The sequence below is a fragment of the Nematolebias whitei genome, chromosome 10 (genome assembly GCF_014905685.2).
Source record: "Nematolebias whitei isolate Nwh7 chromosome 10, NemWhi1, whole genome shotgun sequence".
NCBI lineage: Eukaryota > Metazoa > Chordata > Actinopteri > Cyprinodontiformes > Rivulidae > Nematolebias > Nematolebias whitei.
In genome coordinates this window covers 34395171-34406598 of record NC_056507.1, presented here as the reverse complement: position 1 = coordinate 34406598, position 11428 = coordinate 34395171, and the positions used below count along the sequence as shown (strand labels likewise).

Genomic DNA, 11428 nt, shown 5'->3' with positions numbered 1-11428 from the left:
GAGCCAATCAGAGCGAAGCTTACTGCGGCTCTTCGTCCAATAGCAGCGCAGCTTATATTATGGCCCTGTTTCGAACGCGAACGGACGGGCTGGTTGACCGGTTTGAAGCTAAGCTAATTTGTTCAGTTTACATCTGGTAAATGTAAATATTTGCGCGGGTTTTAGTCTCAGTACAGACGCGGATCTGATTTCGAAAATTCAAAACCATTCCTGAATGTTTTCGGCCTTAGGCTAACGAGCTAAACTAGAGGCTTATTTTTGATAAAGCGCTTCGGTGCTGCTAGCTAAAAAAAAAAAAAAAAGGCAGGCAGCGGGTAGGCGCCACTTCACTGTTTTTGTTTTTGTAGCGCCTTCTTGACCCAAATCACCGTCCTGAGCTGCGAGCAGCCAAAACTAAAAAAACAGCACACGTTTAGTGACAAATAAGCTAGCATGGCAGAGTTTCTTGAAGACCCGTCAGTCCTCACGAAAGATAAGCTGAAAAACGAGCTGGCGGCGAACAATGTGCCTCTTCCGAGCGGAGAGCACAAGAAGGAGGTGTACGTCCAGCTGTACCTGAAGCACCTGACGGTGCTGAACAGCAAGAAGAGTCCGCCTGCAGACACCTTCTCCAGCGACGAAGAGCTGCCTGCCCCCGTGGTGTCCAACAGAAGTCGCTCTGGAAGAGTACGCTTTCATTTTCACCGTATTTACTTTGTCTCCGTAATGTTGTGCTCTAGTAAAAGTTTTAACTTTGCATGTTTTATACGTTTGTGTTTTTCTACAGAAAGCTACCAGGAAGACTGATAAGCCTCGCGCGGAGGAGGTGACAGATCTCACTGATGAAGACCTGAAGCTGCAGCTGGCCAAGCATGGTGTGGACACTGGACCCATTGTTGGTGAGTTCCGTTAGGTGGCACCGCAGGGACTCCAAGACCTGCTCTGTCATTAAGATCAATCGGTTTGTGTGCAAAATATGGATTCATGCAACACTCATCAGAATGTAAGGGGAGTGGTGGCACAGAGGTTAGAAGATGGGCCTGTGATCGAAAAGTCGCAGGTTCAACTCCCGGTACCGTCAACATCAAAATGTGGGTGGAAAAGGTGGAACACCCACACCTCCCTTCACCCTCATTCGCCTCACCCTGGGCCGCTGAGCAAGGCCCTCAACCTCCACCATCTGCTCCTAAACAGGTCTCTCTTGAAAATGAGTTCTCGTGGCTCAATGACACTACCTGGATAAATAAAGGGTGAATGAAAAAAATATATAACTACAAACCATTTAACTCTGAATCAATGTGAGGGTAACTAATTTACAAAAAATGCACTACATTGTGTGTATGTGTGTGTGAATGTACTTGTTTATTTATTTATCTATGAACGCATAGGTACTATTAAATATTAGATACTATTTCTGTCTTAACATGTGATTCTTGACCTGCCATTGTGTATCTGTTCCTACCAAACCCAGCTGGTCGAAGCAGATGGTCGCTTGTCCTGAACCTGGTTCTGCTAAAGGTTTCTTCCTCATGAGGGAGTTTTTCCTTTCCACTGTCGCCTTCATGCTTGTTCAAGATGAGAGTTCTGCAATGGAGTTAAACTCAAAGCAGTCTGCTCCTCAGATAAACAGTGTTAACTTATTATTTTTATATATGAATGTTTCTGTTCAGTGCCCTGAGACGACTTCTGTTGTGACTTGGCGCTATAGAAATAAACTGAATTGAAATGACTGGTGTGAGAATCTGACTGTATAATAACCTGAGCTAACTTACAGTTTCAGAATATTAACACAAAATTTTATAATGCATCACAAGATTTATTTGCTTAATTTAAAACCTAAAATCATTTTGTTACATTTGCCATCTAAATAGTAGCACATGTTGCTTCATAATGCATATTTTATACGTAGAATAGCATGAATAGACTAATAAAAATGGTTGTTTTAATGCAACATGGCAAATTGAGTGTTTATGTTGACAGACACTATTTAAAGTCGCTTTGTTGACTTTTTCCTGCACTTAGGACAGATTTTAAATCACATTAGGATCATCGGTTTTATTTTTAACATTTTATACATAATTATATTTAAAATAAACAGTGTAATAGATATTGTCACCTAAAACACAAATTCAACAGGCCTTTTTAATCATACTCATTTATAGTTTATAACTGAAGCATTTGTGTTGTTGAGTAACATCAAGAGGCCAACGAGTTGTTAATTAGTTAGCTAGGCTTTTATCCTCCGCAGAGCCTGCAGTTGTAGGTTGTATTTCTTTTGCTGATATGCTTTTACATCTTGTTGCAGACGTTTGTTTCAAAACTGTTACCTTAAAAAAGAGAGGCGTTTCTCCTCCAGTAGATGTGTCATGAATTATTATCTGCATAATAAAGTGCACAGCCAAACATTAAGGCTTTTTAAAAGCCAGCGTAAAGATTTAGGGAAACACCCCCAAACAGAACCAAATGAGAAGCAACAGGTGGGGGGAGTGGACGCACTGCTCGATGCTCTGAGACCAGAGGGGTCAGACAAAAGTCTATTTTTGGTGTTTGTTAAAAGGCTTTCAAACCGTAGGAACGGTGTGACAGAAAAATGTAGTGGTTTTGTTACCGTGACTTTTTACCACAATGGTATACCTTGAAACCAGTTACTGGCTCCTGTCTGTTGTGACAAAATATGAATTAATGTAACACTCAACAGAACACAATAATAAAACTTTTCACTTTAGATCTGCTTGAGTGTAACTAATAAAATGTCAAATTTGCTTAGTCTGGTTTAGCCGTGTGAAACAGTTTTTAGTGATTATATCAAAGATTTGTAGCTCTAATAGAATACATTTGGGGAATGCTGTATTTTCTTGTAAACACTGGGAAAAGTACCTGCTATTAAGGCTTTAAGTGCAATTTAAATTACTGCCTACTGGGTTTGTGTGTATTTGATTTTTCTTATTTAGAATACATTTACAAGTATTTTTTTCTGTCCTCTCAGCCTCCACCCGTAAGGTGTATGAGAAGAAGCTGCAGAAGCTTTTGGACGAGCCTGCAGCTGAGCCGGACGCTCCTACAGATGTCACAACTCTCCCCAAAGTAGACAGCAACCAAAACGGCAACACCAACTCCGACCAGTACAGTGACAAAGAAGATGGTGAGTTCTGGTCACACTGTAGAACCATGGTACTTGAGGGCCTCTATCCTGTGTGTTTTAAATGCTCCTCCTCTTTAACATGCCTGCTTTGAATAAATAAGTGATTAATAAACCTCTGTGGAACTTGAAGACCTGCTGAAGAGCAGGGCAACGAATAAAACGTGCAGGATAAAAACGTGCAGGATAAAAACGTGCAGGATAAAAACGTGCAGGATAACCGCCCTCAAAGACCAGGATTGAGAACCACTGCTATAGAATATGCTTTATCTTACTACAGTGTGCACATAAGCATAATCAGGGATTTATGTAAATTCAAAGGATAAATACAATTTAGTGTAATATGGTTTCTCAGTTCTGTGATTTAAATTTCTCCAGAGGAGATTGCTGTCCCCGAGCCAGAGCCAGTTCCTGTGGTGGAGAAGCCTGTTAGGAGCAGAGGAAAGACTCCTGTCACCGTCAGAACCAGCAGCAGACGACAAACCAAAGTGAGTCACGTTTCACTGCACTTTTGATGTTGATGGTCAAAGTATAGTTTGAGTTTGTGGGATCATGTTTTCAATAACGCTGATAGGTGGTGGAGGAGTTTGTTATTGAGGAGACCCCAAAAAAGGCCAGCAAGAGTGTGGTGGAAGATATCCTCGCCAATGAAATAAGCACACCAACAGGCATGAGGTAACATTTGATTCTTCTTTTTATGCTTATTACTACATAAATGCAAGTTGATCATAACATTTTAGAAATTTAGCTTGTTGAAAGATGGTATCTGATGGTACAGACAACCACTGGACTGTTAATTTACTGATCATTTATACTGTGCAAGCTAAAAGTTGGTGTTTCTTGCATCAGTGCGACCTGCAGGCCTCCAATCAGAGGAGCAGCTGGTCGACCTTTAAAGCCCAGTGATTACTGGTTGGATGAGTCCCGTGTGCAGCGCAGCATTCGCACAGAGAGCCGCACCTACTCTGAGTCGTTCTCCCAACCAAGCATGTCTGCCTCCTCGAGCAAAGCCCCTGCGCGACGAGGCTTTCTCTCACTGGTGCTCAAGCTCCTGCTCCTCGTGGCGGTGGCCGGTTCTCTCTTCTATGTCTACCAGAACCTGAGTCCTGATCAGACCAACACCCTCAAAGGCCTCCTGGAAAGTGTGATGGTCCCAGTCCAAAGCGTTGTGGAGACTGCGGCCACCTCTCTGGGAATCAGCGGCAGTGCCACCAAGAGCACCAGCAACTAAAGACCCTCCGCAGTTCCACACCAGGCCCGGATCACCTCCCTGCCACAGCGAACCGCAACTTCAACAACAAACTTAACTCACTCCTTCTTTTCCTTAAAGTTTGGACAAGGGACACAAATTTAATTGGACAGAACTTCCTCTTGCCGGACTTCAACTTTCCTCCCACCACAAGAGGGCAGTATACTCGAGCAGTAGCTTCTGTATGTGGCAGTCAGAAGAGACTGATTTTAATGATTTTTAATCTGTGAATCGTTTGTGTCTTCGTGTGCATTTAACCCTCATATGTGGAGACAGTGCGAGCGGGAGAGGCCAGTTTAATCTGTGCATGGTTGTAGTACTTGGCAGTCATACTGTAGTTTTTATCCAACACTTTGCTCCAGGGGTCATGAATGCCTGGACACCAGTTAGCACTTAATGCCCTCCCATGTTTTTTGTTTGTTTATTTTTATAATTGGTTTGTTTTTTCTTCTTTTTTTAATCTTTTTCCACACAAGCGCTTCTACTAATACCACATTGATTTAATCTTTCTGTGATCAATTTCAAAAGATGCTTTGTGGTTCTAGAAGTAGGCAGAGTGACTTGTTTCTGTGGTGCTCAGGTTGATTAATTTCAGTCTTCAGGTGGTCGATGGTGCGAGGAGACGTTAGATTCAATCAGAACCGCCATCAAAGCTTCTCACCGTCCCTCCCAGAGGTTGGTTGCTTTTCAAATCATGATGAGAATAAATGTACAAATCGGTGAAATCAAGATTTAATGGATCATGATACAAACAGAAAGAAGGCGCTTGTTAGTATTACTGTGTATTTGACTGACTTTGTTGAGGGATTGAAAGTGCAAAATGTGATTTGTTCATTTTATTTTCTGTCCTCTTAGCCATAAAGCCCATCTTACGTTTTCAAGCTCTGGACTGTAGTGCTCTCTTGTTTCTTTTGATATCTTGTAAAGATTTCTGATCCTTCAGTCTGTACAGGACTGGCTGTTGCAGTGCACCCACATAGCCCGCCTCAAAGACTGCGTGTCCATGCAGTACGTCTGCAAAGACCACGCGCGGAGGACAAACTCCCTTCTTCTGCCTGAACAAAATTTAAAGACGTGTAGCTGAATTGGGTTTGTTGCCCAGTGGAGGAAATAAGAGATTTGCCGGAGGTGATGTTGGGGTGGAAGGTTTCCTGAGGTGTTCTCTTTCTATTTTGATATTTTTCTAAAAAAATAAAAAAAAATAAGTGGCGTATGCAGTTTTTATAGAACATTTTGAAGTAACCGTTTAAATCAACGTGATACATGCTGTTTATGACTCGGAGCTTTGTTGATTGATGACAAGTGATTGATCTCAGGCAGCTCTCCCACAACGGACAGATACGACAGGGGTTATGTGGGTAAGGATTTTTAATCTGTTTATTTATGTCCATGTAGGCTGTGAGTCATGAAATAAATTTGATTGTTACTAAATGTTTTTTTTTTTTTTTCATCAATCCATTATTTTACTTTCTTCTTTTTTCTGGGTCACTGGTGCCCAGCCCATAATCCAGTAGTGACGAGAGGTGGGGGACACCCTGGACAGGTCCGAGTCCATCACAGAGACAACTCATACACTGGGAGAAAACTGCACAGAGAGAACATGCCAACCACCCAGAGAGGTCCCCAGCTGGGATTTGATCTGGCAACCTCGCTGAGGCAACAGTTTTACAGTTGCTCAACTGAGCCATCGTGCCACCTCCTGGATCCCTGAGGTCCAATTTATTCAGACGCGCTGTATGTGACTAGCTACTAAGAGACGCATTAGGTTTTTACTGCACAGATCTGTGGGAGTTAGCCAAAGTTCTGAGATTATGTGAGTATGTTTAGTTCCAGTCGTCCCTTCCTCGAGTCCAAGGTTGGAAAAGATGTAGTTGAATGCCTCTTTGTTTTTGGGGGTTGTTTTACAGTAACATGTCCACAAGAACAAGACAAATGAGATGAATGTCATTTTGTTTGGCTGAACAACTCAAAATTGAAATGCCATAGTAACCTCGAGAGGAATTATGGAAATTATTTTTCATTTGTGTTTGTGCTTCTGAACAACATGTGGGTGTTTGATGTGTGCCCCGACCCCAGGAAACAATGTTCCTTCCATTTTTATGACTTTCAAAGATTTGAAAACCATCCATTATCTTTACTTCTTCCTTTTTGGGTCACAACTGGGTATGTAACCAGTAACTGATGTAACTGGGACCCCGTGTACATAATTTCGCTCCACCACATGTACCACATGAGGTGCGAATGACAATAAAGAAACTCTGACTCTGACAAGGGTCACTGGTGCCCACGTCCAGCCATCACTGTGTGAGAGGCGGGGGACACCCTGGGTCTCCAGTCCATCACAGGGACACATAGAGACAAACAACCATTCACTCTCTCACTCACACCCAGAGACAATTTAGAGTTACCAATCAGTCTAACATGCATGTTTTGATCTGTGGGAGGAAACTGGAGTACCCGGAGAAAACCAACGCATGCACGGAGAGAACATGCAAACTCCACCCAGAAAGTTCCTCTGGACAGGATTTGAACCAGCGTAGTCTGCTCTCTTAGAGGCAGCTTTACCAGTTGTGCCACTGTGCTGCGGTTTGAAAAATAGGTCAGTTTAAATTTTTATATGAAATAATATTTCACTCGTCTTGATCACCTCCCAACTTTATTTCAGATCATCACGTTTACTTCAGAAATAAAGTCCAAGTTCCAACCAGTGTTGGATTTACTATTCATTCTCTGCTGGAGGATATCAAATCTTGTTTTGTTTTTAATTCAACATAGAGTGTTAATGGAAAAATCAGCATGGAAATTTAGACAAAGCTCATGGTTTGAGACATTTTTGTCTTAACTCTGATGTTGGTTTCTTTAACAGATAATTTATCATCTATGGCTGCATTTGTTTTGGATTCAAACTGTTTTTTTAAACAACTTGCTGTTGTTTTAAAGTTGAAAACTAAAACTTTCTTTAGGATTTATACAAGCACCTCAAAAGACAATGGCTCCAAAGACCATCAATATGAGATGCCTTTGGTGCTGTAATCTGGACATGTTTTGACGAAAGAATTCCAAAAATATTTTATTAATACCTCAGGAAATTGTTTCAGCGTGTTCACATGTTCTAAGCAAACGGCATAAACGTACATTTATTGCAAAAATGTAGTGTGAATGTGTTTGCAGCTAAAGAAAGAGATAAAGTTTAAAGATGAAAAAATTTCAAATGTATCAAAATGCTATTTAAAAGTAGCACACAAGCTGAAAGTATCCAGGCTAGCCTAAAGTAGCAAACCCTAACTAAAAGCTAAAAATAGCAAAAGGCTAGCTGAAAAGCAGCAGGTTTGCCTAAAGGTCAAAGCAAAAGTTATCTAAAGCTAAAAGTAGAAAAAGACTACTTATAGCAAAATGGTTGCTAAAAACTAACGAGCTAAATCTAAAAAAGTTAAATCTGGTCCTCTGGACATTCAAAAAAAACAAAACAAAGCAAATCAACAAAATGTAGAAACGTTTCGTCTCTCGTCCAAGAGACTTCCTCAGTCTGAGGTGCTGTTTTCAGCTCAGTCTCTTAAATAGCACCTTCTCAGAGTGGATCAACCAGTTTGCTGCTGACAACCAAAACCAGCTGATCACATGCTCAAGAAGGACCATCAGCCTAACAATGGATCATTAGCACACTGATGGCTGTTTACTACTCACAGAGGGCTGAGTGATACTAGCAATCACAGCATTGTAAGAGGGGGACAGTTGAACCCGGAGGCCTCCACCCCTGTTTAACGATGGACGATTTCTTTTCACAAAGATGGCCTCCTTTACTCCTCTCTCAAACCATCGTTCCTCTCTGTCCAGGATGTGAACATCTTCATCCCTGAAAGAGTGACTGCTGGCCTGGAGATGAGTGTAGACCACAGAATCCTGGCCTGATGATGTTGATCTTCTGTGCTGGACCATCCTTTTGGCCAGTGGCTGTTTTGTTTCCCCGATGTAAGACTGATCACCCTCCTGACACTGAACAGCATACACAACATTGCTCTGTTTGTGCTGGGGGACTGGATCTTTGGGATCTGGATCTTTATTGAGCATGCATCAGGATATTTTGAACCACTTTGGCCAGGGTTGCCTCAAACTAGTTAGAGAGTTTGAGAAAACAGCAAGGAAGAGGGCAGACTACAGGAACCATTTGCGATTCAACCTCAGGTGTCGACAAAGTGGCATCATTCCCAAGAGCCTGGAACTAAAATCTTCGGTCAGCGGGCACCGGGCAAGCAAGATCCTTCAGAAGGCACAGACCCAGCTGCTGAATGAACGGGTGAGACAGACCAATTTTACTATTGAGGCCTTGAAGGCCAAAGAAGAGCACATTAAACAGAAACTAACTATGTGTCTAGATCAGACCACACTTCAGCAAGTGTTGGACTGTACAGATCAGGCACGCTTAGCACAGCATGTCAAGTCCAAGACTCGACAACAAAACAAGTTTAACATACTAATAACTCATCAACAACATCACTATTCCAATAACAACACATTCAGTGTAGGACAACACTCCAGTAGTCAATTACATGCCAGGGAGACAGAAAAGTGGGTGAAGAATTTATCTGACAGACAGCTCACCCAGCCGGAGACAGAGATTCTTGCCAGGGGACTGAACTTTGCGGTTGCACCAAGGACAATTCCTCTGGTGGAGATGATCACAGCAACAGAATCAGCCATCCGCAACAACAAAATTAAAGAGGCTGAAGCAGAACAGCTCAGATTCAAAGTTTCATCCTGCCTCAGCAATGCCAAACCACCACCTTCCAACATCAGTAGAGAGGAGAGGGACGCACTCACCACTCTTAGCAAGGACAAAAACATCATCATCCTCCCAGCAGACAAAGGAAGGTGCACAGTGATGTTTTGCCCCACTTCCCTCGGTCAGAAGGTTGCAGAGCATTAAGTGTAGAACCATTAGACTGAGGAACAGCTTCTACCCTGAGGCTGTTAGACTCACAAATCTCTAACCAGAATAACTTGTGAAAAATCACATCATGTTGCTGTTGCTCTGTTCATTCATACTAATCTGCTCACACAGACTCATGTTCATGCTGCTGTTCAGCATATTGTTTTAGTACTACTAGTGCTTAGCATATTTTAGTTTAACATTTTTCTTAGTTCATATCTTAGATCTTATGACTGTTTTTCTTTTACATTTTATATGCTTGTTGGATGTAACTGGGACCCTGTGTACATAATTCCACATGTACCACATGTGGTGTGAATGACAAAGAAACTTTGACTCTCTGACTTTGACATCATTATCAGGTACCACAGCTGCTCCTCATAAAGTTGCTCACTGCTCTTTACGAAAATCTTGTGTAACTGCTCCATGTTCTTACCAAAGTTTAATATGAAAAAATATGTCTGGTTGCTTAAAAGTTCAATTCAGTTTATTTATAAAGCACCAAGTCACAATAGAAGTTGTCTCAGGGCACTGAAAAGAAATACAGTATTCACAAACAAAAGACAATTAAAAGTTCTCTATCTAAGGAAGCAGCAGGTTGAGTTGAATCTTCACTTCATCACAGTCTCCCATCCTGAGCAAGCACAAAGGAGACAGTGGAAAGGAAAAACTTCCTGGTAACAGGAGGAAACCTCAAGCAGAACAAGGCTCAGGACGAGCAGCCATCTGCTGTGACTGGCTGGTTTGAGAGAAGAGGAAGGAGAAACAAAGACAGAATGGCAGGTCCAGATGTACTTTCTATAGGAGGAAAGACAAAAAACACATGTTAAGGATAGCATAACTAAGGGATAGCTAGGGCTGGGTACCTTTCTAAAAAAAATCGGTACCGGTGTCGGTAACTTCACTTCGGTGTCGGTTCCTGGACGGTTCTTTTTTCGGTACCAATTTTGTAATTACTATTAATTCTAACAAGAATAAAATACGTTACACATTGCAGTACATATTGTGAATTTTATTTTTTAACTTTGGTATTTCTATTCGATGCAGTTTTCTTATATAAAATAAACAAATTTCCAGTTCAAAAGACCAGTTACAAACCAGTGACAGGTCAGTGTCTAATGTTGACTGCTACACACTGAGGACCTTTTCACTTAACAGCTTTTCTTCAGAAAAATCAACATGTCTGTTTTCTCTGGACACAAACAAGCCTGCTCCTGGCTGATGGTGTCTCCAGCAGTAGGAAATGTTCACTCTGAGGCTGTAGATGATGATTGTTGCACACACAGATACCTGGTTGTCAGTTTGACAGCACTGACATATTGTCCCTCACATTCCACCAGCAGGTCACTGGATTCACTAAGGTTAGAGTTGATGTAGACTTCTGCACCTCTGTGTCTCTGCCTGAATCTTCTCTGTGGTTCTCTGGGGTTTAGGGCTCTGATCATCTCCCTAATTGACATTAGAACAAAACATCAACAATAACATTGTTGCGTTATTATTACTCAATAAACATTATCTAGGCTGAGACATAAAAGTTTAACTGGTCAACAAAATCCTTTACAGTTTAACTTACCTCCACCATGCAGCTTCACTGTAGAAAAAGCAGCAAACTTTTAACAACAAAGTTTGTGACTGTCCTGTGGCCCCCACCTCACTTTTCTTTTGTCCTCCTCACATCAGGGTCAGAGGTTCCTGTGAGGAGAACATGAACATAAACAAACAGTGAATATTAGGTTAACTGTTTAAGCAGCTGACTGGATGGATGAGCAGTTTTACAAGCTAAGATTTATCTGTTACTGTCAATCTTTAGTTAGCTTCTGAGTTTAGCTAGCCACGTAGATAAAATAAATTTAAACACTAATATCTTAAAGTTAGCGTTACATGGATCCTAGTTTAACTCAGCGATGTACGTGTTAAGCTGCAGTAACGTTAACAAACGTAAACTTACCAGCTGAAACACAGACACAGAGCTGTCCTTGGGAGTTCTTTGATAAAGATGAGTCCGCCCGTGGAATGTTGATTCCGTTTAACACACACAGACTGACTAACGCTGAGAGGAGGAGGGGGAGGCTGCTGTCCGTCTGTCTTCTTGCAGAGAAACATGGAGCAACTTTCTGCTTGTGTGTTGTTGGAG

The 11428-nt window shown here is 41.7% G+C and overlaps 1 protein-coding gene across 1 annotated transcript; it reads left to right on the top strand.

Annotated features, from left to right (window-relative positions):
* Nucleotides 1-220: 220 nt before the first annotated feature.
* On the top strand, nucleotides 221-5785 carry tmpob (thymopoietin b). Its single transcript, XM_037683009.1, has 6 exons — nucleotides 221-666; nucleotides 767-878; nucleotides 2966-3121; nucleotides 3497-3606; nucleotides 3693-3793; nucleotides 3968-5785. Exons 1-6 carry the CDS (start codon nucleotides 433-435, stop codon nucleotides 4347-4349), a joined length of 1095 nt encoding a protein of 364 aa, XP_037538937.1. The 5' UTR covers nucleotides 221-432; the 3' UTR covers nucleotides 4350-5785.
* Nucleotides 5786-11428: the final 5643 nt, after the last annotated feature.